General features: G+C 34.6%; 1 protein-coding gene across 3 annotated transcripts in view; it reads right to left on the minus strand.

Moving 5' to 3' along the window:
- Positions 1-7,500, minus strand: part of LOC128016028 (solute carrier family 12 member 5-like) — a 90,172-nt gene that overhangs the window by 13,475 nt on the left and 69,197 nt on the right. For all 3 annotated transcript variants that reach the window (XM_052600344.1, XM_052600343.1, XM_052600342.1), the window contains 9 exons: positions 4,820-5,067; positions 4,528-4,739; positions 3,317-3,484; positions 2,838-2,936; positions 2,422-2,479; positions 1,728-1,902; positions 1,462-1,580; positions 298-396; positions 101-220 (listed from right to left, as the gene is read on the minus strand). In XM_052600344.1, coding sequence (XP_052456304.1) covers positions 101-220; positions 298-396; positions 1,462-1,580; positions 1,728-1,902; positions 2,422-2,479; positions 2,838-2,936; positions 3,317-3,484; positions 4,528-4,739; positions 4,820-5,067 — 1,298 coding nt within the window. The remainder of the gene's footprint in view (positions 1-100; positions 221-297; positions 397-1,461; positions 1,581-1,727; positions 1,903-2,421; positions 2,480-2,837; positions 2,937-3,316; positions 3,485-4,527; positions 4,740-4,819; positions 5,068-7,500) is intronic.

Here is a 7,500-nt window from a genome sequence, read left to right on the forward strand (position 1 = left end):
ATTACGAGGGATCCTGAGAGGTCAAACTCCCAAAACTCAATTCTAATCCATCGTCTTGGTTTTCCAGCTCCCCCTCGACTCCGGGTCACAATCCACTTACCCTCGAAACTCTATATACTTGTAGATACAGCCGGCGATTCCCATGGCAACAATGGCATAGTACCAAGAACAGATGAACATGAGCGAGAGACAGAGGCTCATGCCGAGGAAGGATAGAGTCCTGTTGGAAAACATGAAGGCAAACATTAGTGTACAAATATGAGTGAAGCCACAGCAAACGGCAAGACTGGAGCTCACCAGTGGTAGAACTTGAATCGCGGTCTCCAGTTGGGCGTTCTGAGCAGAGTCTGGACAGCACAGGCCAGATTCACAAACATGTAACACATGAGGAAAAACCTGCAGCCGCACGAGAGAAACAAACACAGACATGTCAATACACAGACACGGACACACGGGACCATGTCTCAGATGTTTGGACCCTTAAACCACACTTAAAAATGTCTGAATGTGATTGTCTCAAAAAAGAGATTGTTACAAATATTGAACTAATTAACATTTATATATATTTATATTTTATTTTATATATAACACACTTTTCAAGCCAAAAAAAAATCATTGATTCAGTATTACTGTTAACGAAACCTAAAGCTTAAACTGTTAACAATCAGTTGGGTTAATAAGTAACCAAATAAATATATTTGTATTTTTTATATAATATTATAGTATTTAATATTATTTTGAACTAGCTTTTATTTTCATATTTTCCATTTAGTTTTGATGTTAATTCTGTTATATATTAGTTATGTTTGTTTTATATATATATATATATATATATATATATATATATATATATATATATATACACACACACAAACACAGCATAATTATATTAATAGTTAATAGTATTAATAGTTTTCATTTTAATTTTATTTTCACATTTCTGTTATTTATTTTAGTTTTTATTTCAGTCTTAGTTTTAGTAATATACAGTAATATAAAATATAAATATATGAAAATTATTAAAATATAAATATATGAAAATTTTAGCGTCCTTGTCTTTCTTTAACTTTATTTTTGCAAAACCACTCAATTGATGTCTGTCCATTTTGATTCATTTTCTGTAGCTGTTAAAAAAATGACACATTTGCGTATTTGTTGTGGACCAACTCAACTCTGACAGATTAGGAATGGAAGGGGGGGACTGATAGTGGTCATTATTTATTTATAATTTATTATTATTATTGTTGTTAAGTTAGTGTTCATAAACGAGTTATGTATGGTCTTTCAAGAATTTCAAGTTTATAATAAAACAATTTATGAAAAATATTTTTTAAAGCTTGTGTCATGTGGTGCCCCCCTAGTTGTTGTGAATGGTTGGTGCCCCCGGGCACTGGCCCAAGTGGCCTTATGGATAATCCAGCTCTGTTTCTAATGCTCCTGGATATATGGATGGCCTCTTACATGGAGAGAATCGGAGCGACGTTATCCAGAGAAGCAATGAGAATTCCACTCTCACAGATGCATGCGGTCAGGAGCAACGCCCAGGTGGGCTCCCCGTTTGCTTTTCCATGACCAAACACCTGCAACACACACACACACACACACACACACACAGGTAAAAACAAGGTCAGTGCTGGCAGCTCTTGGCCAGAGTCAGCTGTAATGTGAATCTGACTTTATGCTGAAAGTCAAAGGCTAAAGACTAAACATCATGTGTGCACGCTCACCCTGAGGAACGGCACGATACCGTCTCGTGCAATGGCCTGTAGGAGACGCGGAGCACCTGTCAAACTCTGAAGCCCTGCACCACAGGTGGAGAAGAAGGAACCGATGACGATGACCCAAGGTGAAGGCCACGCCAGTGTCCCGATCACCAGATTCCCCCTGACCGCCTCACCAAACCTGAAACACACAAACATACACAAAGAATTATGCTACCTCTCACTAGTTTGGGGTTTTACTCAGCAGCATTTATAATGTTACAAACGATTTCTATTTCAAATAAATGCTGTTTTTTTCCATTTTCTGTTCATCAAAGAATCCTGAAGAATAAAAATGAATGATTTCCACTAAACTATTGGTCAGCGCAACTGTTTTCAACATTGATAATAATCGGAAATGTTTCTTGAGCAGCAAATCATCATATTAGACACTGAAGACTGAAGGAATGATGCTGAAAATACAGCTTCACAGGAATAAATGACATTTTAACAGATATTCAAATAAAAAACAGTAACTTTAAACTGTAATAATATTTCACAATATTACTGTTTTTACTGTATATTTGTTCAAATAAACAGCTTTGGTGAGAATAAGAGACTTCTTTTAAAAAACATTAATCTAACCAACCTTAAATATTTAAATGCTAATGTATTATATATATTTATAAGTTATAAGACACATTTTAAACACATAACATACTTATCCCTCAGCACCATTCCCTCGATGCAGGAACCAAACAGAAGCACACTGGACATATCTGAATATTTCAGTTAAAAGAGTGTTGGTTTTTTTGATAAACAAGTATTTTGTAATCAACAGGTTTGAGTGTTTTTAAGTCTTTTAGCTTCTCTGTGGAGGGATTCCTAGGCTTACATAATGAATATTATTATACTTTTGAATAATTTGGTTTATTTGTTCAGTTCGTTCAAAAGAACTGGTTCAAAAACTTACCAGCTTCTACACTGGATCTGTTTGTAAATGACTCTTTGTAAACTGATTCGACTGAATCACTAAAATGAGTCATTTGATATTTGATCACTAATATCATAAACTGTATCGCAGGAGGGTGTTGTATCAGACTGTGTGTGTGTGTGTGTTTCTATCTGAGAGGATACAGATGATGGAGGTGGTGGTGATGGCCAGGATGGTGCCGATGGGAATGGACTTTTGGGCATCCTGCAAATCACCGGATCGGTTTGATCCAGCCATGATACCTGTTCAAAACAAGACAGACCACAGAATGGCTACAGTGTTTGCTCAATACATCATTCCCGTACTTCCATTTGCGTTATTTCATAGTTTTGATGACTTGTATTCTAAAATCAGGAGTCTTTTATAAACTCTTAAAAAGCAAGGTTCATTATCGGCATTTATAGTTCTATTTGAACATTCACCATTGCACAAAAGGTCTACTACAGTTCTTTTAATAATACTTAAAAACAATTCTTGAAGAAAATGTTACTTCTTTGACAACGCTTTTGGAATTTTGATTCTTTTAAGAATGTAGATTATTCTTATGCATTCCGATCCACGAGGTTAATGTTTATCATCAGAAATGATGGCTGAGATCAGGGCTGTCCAGAGAAATCTTTACCTGTCACGGAGGGGAAGTAGATGCCCACCAGCATGGTGAAGAAGCTGGTGATGTCTGCAAGCACGTAGCGGTTGGTGTTTGTCGGCTGAGAATCTGGTTCATCAATGGAGGGTAGTCCCAACTTCTCAATGAACGCTCCCTTATCCATATAATTCCCAAAGAGATTCTCTGGAAGAGAGAGAGTGAGAGAGACAGGGAAACTAAGAGAGCGAATATGAGAAATGTGCACATTTATTTATCATTAGTGTTAAAGGCTTGATTAACACTAATTATGAGCAATATTAATAGCAACGGTTAGCTGAAACAGAGGAAAAGTTTGTATTTGAAAAAGTATAAAAAAAACAAAAGTGAATGTCTTCTGTTTGGGTTCGGTAAGATTTTTAATGTTTTTGAAAAATGTCTCTAATGCTCATCAACCAATATTGCAAAATAAAATGATCTGTTTTAAATATATATATGTTGTAAGCCATGGTGCTCAATCAGATGTATGTTTGAACTGAAAATAATATATCTATTTTTCACATTCATATATCAAATAATTTTTCAAACTGTATTTTAGGGGCAAGAAAATACACTGTCAATCTCACAGCAGCCTACATTTGATTTCTCTTCATGGTTTACTTTCTTTCTAAAGTGTTACATGTTCACTAGTGTTATAGGGGTTATAAAAAAACTAAACGATTTTCTTCAAATGTGACGTGAATGTGTTTTATTGGACCGAAATATTATGGAGGGTAAAATATATATTTTAAATCCTTAAAAAAGAAAAAAATATATATACAGTATATATTAAAAAAAAGAAAAGAAAACTTTGTTAGACAATAAATTTACATAAATATATTTTCTAAAAATATTTTAATATTTAAATATATGTTTGGCCATTTTTTGTACATTCCGAAATGTATTTAAAAACAATTTTTAAAAATCAATTTTCAAAATTATTTGCTGTATGGCTGCAATATTCTTATACTTTGAAGTAACTATTTGAAAGTATTTTAAAATTTAATTCATTTCTGTGATCAAAGCTGAATTTCCTTCAGAAATTATTATAATATGCTAATTTGCATCTCAATAAACATTTTTGATCCTGAAAGTTGAAAACAGTTGAGTTTTGATTAATAGAATGAAAAAAAAAAGAACAAAAATAATGCATTCTTGCTGAATAAAAGTGTTCATATATTTCTCATATATCACTTTGTGGCTGTATTTACCGCGCAGAATACCACTCATAACTCCGGGGATTCCCTGTATTTCCGTGATGTTGTTGTTGGCGAAATAGCTGTCGCAGGTGGCGTTCAGGAACTCAGAGTCGCAGAAGATCTGCCAGAGCTTGGTTGTGACCGTGGCGTTTTCTCTCTCAATGACCTTCGCGCACACATCGAAGCCTTTCCAAACCAGAGTTCGGTTTCCCAGCACACACACTCTGTGGAAATCATTTCAAACAAACTCATTCTTGGCAGCTTCAGTGATGGTATGTGATTGTAATGTTGCTGAGGCACATACGGGAAGACCGGAGGATCGAAGGCAGTTTTGATCACTCCGGCGTAGACGGCGAGGATCGAGCAGATGACACAGGCGAGGAAGAGCAGCGCAAGCTTGTTCACGTACTTCACTCCTACAAACACCACAATAGCCATGAAGCTGAGCACCAGCGTGCCGTAAACACGCATGTTGTTCAGCATGGCGGCCTCGGCCTCGGCTCCCTCCAGACCCTCCATCTTAAAAACAGCCGCTTGTGGTACGATGTACACCTGAGAAAGGTGCAAAGAGGAAAAAATTATTGAAAGGATAAAAGGGAACCAATCTTTCTAACAAACTTATCGTTGAAGACTTAAAGGGTTAGACATATGTTTATAACTGCACAGTCAAATATGTGACCCTTGAGCACAAAACCAGTTTTAAGTCTCTGGGGTTTATTTGTAGCAACAGCCAAAAATACGTTGTACTGGTCAAAATTATAGATTTTTCTTTTATGGCAAAAATCATTAGGATTTTAAGTAAAGATCATGTTCCGTGAAGATATTTTGTACAATTCCTACTGTAAACATATCAAAACTTAATTTTTGATTAGTACTATGCATTGCTAAGAGTTTTAAAGGTGTTTTCTCATTATTTTGATTTTTTTGCACCCACAGATTCCAGATTTTCAAATAGTTGCATCTCTGACAAATATCGTCCTATCATAACAAACCATACATCAATGGAAAGATTATTCCACTTTCAGATTATGCATAAATCTCAATTATCTGAAAATGTACCCTTATGACTGGTTTTGTGGTCCAGGGTTACATATAATACAGAAACAAGATTGGACAGGGTTAAAGGTAAAAGAATATCAGAAAAAAGAGTCTACAATTGATAGAAACAAATTACATCAAACAAACAAGAAGAATAAAATAATAAGCCTAAAACTACAAAAAAGAGCCAAAGAAGAGCTGACAGACAAAGAGGGACAAAATAACGAGAGATGAGTGAGATTCAAATTGACACAGGCGGTAAAACAGACTAGTGTGAGTTCAGGTCCAAGCGCTAATTGAACCAGTCAAGCGTGGAATTAATACTGTAAATGGCCCACCATTAGTCCTTATTAGAGGCCTGACCTAAATTATATTAAATGCCATAAACTTTTGGGTGCATACGGTCTGCTTCACTGCTCTAAGCACAATATATTGCATCATTCATTATTCTGTTTAATGATTTTCCCTTTATAAGAAGATTAAAAGTGAGAAGTTATTAGGAATCTTATGCAATATGTTAAGATCATAGGGTCAAAGTTCACCCCACAAAATAAAGACACATATAATATAATATAATATAATATAATATAATATAATATAATATAATATAATATAATATAATATAATATAATATAATATAATATAATATAATATAATATAGTGCAAAATTTGTTGTATAGATGGTAATGAAATTGAAAGACTGACATTTGTGTAGGTGTTCAGCTACAGCCAATTGTTTTAAAAAATATATATATATATATTTAGATTTACAATGTTCTAGTATTGAATTGCTGTAGAAATGTAGAAAATTTAGCAGACATTTTTTGATGCATATATTTTATCTCATTACTCATTCTTGTGTCTCCACATGAAAGGACAATTTTGACTGTTCACACTGCACTGCACTCCATACAATGAAAGCACATTGTGTTCAGAAGCACCGAGAATAACTGAATAAATGAAGCGTCATAAAATTAGTCTATACAACTTGCCCTCCAGCATAGCTGTCAAATCTCATTCATGCTTCTGCAAATGAAACCTGGTGCAGCAGAGTACATGCAGTACCTGGAAAGATCATGATTTTGCTTTGTAAAAAAAAAAAAAAAAAAAAAAAAAACACTTTATAACGTTTTTGTAAAGTTTTTGCAAGTAAATATGTTTTTACCCAAAGTATTGAAATACATTAATATTTATCAATATATTTTTGTTATTAATTATTTTATTATATTTCTTCAGATTTTTTCTAAATAATATTAAATTAAATGAGTTAAAGTGATAGTTGTCATAATTTGAAATTGTGTGATAATGTAGTCACCCTCGTGTTGTTCTGAACCTGTAAGTATTTTGAAGAATGTTTGGTAATCAAGCAGTTTTGATTACCATTGACTTCCATTGTGAAAAACACAAACAAACAATGAAAGTCAATGGGAAACGAAACTGACTATACCTTTAAAAGGAACACATTTCTGCTTTGGTCTAGATGAAACTGTACTTTAACTTGAATATCTATTTTTCTCACACATCTATTGAATGGCTTCAGAAGACATTTTAAAGGGGGGGTGAAATGCTATTTCATGCATACTGAGTTTTTTACACTGTTAAAGAGTTGGATTCCCATGCAAAACATGGACAAAGTTTCAAAAATTAAGTTGTACGTTTGAAGGAGTATTTCTGTAACAAAAATACTCCTTCGGTTTGGGAAAGTTTTTTTCGAGTATGGCTCTGTGTGACGTTAGATGGAGCGGAATTTCCTTATATGGGTCCTGAGGCACTTCTGCCGGAAGAGCGCGCGCTCCCGTATAGCAGCACACTGAGAGCACAACAGACTTCACTGATCAGAGCGAGAGCGTCGCCAAATGTCACAAAAGAAGTGTGTTTTTGGTTGGCAGGGCAAGACAACCCTGCACAGATTACCAAAAGAGAAACAGCATTAAGGGACCAGTGGAT

The sequence above is a fragment of the Carassius gibelio genome, chromosome A6 (assembly GCF_023724105.1).
Source record: "Carassius gibelio isolate Cgi1373 ecotype wild population from Czech Republic chromosome A6, carGib1.2-hapl.c, whole genome shotgun sequence".
NCBI lineage: Eukaryota > Metazoa > Chordata > Actinopteri > Cypriniformes > Cyprinidae > Carassius > Carassius gibelio.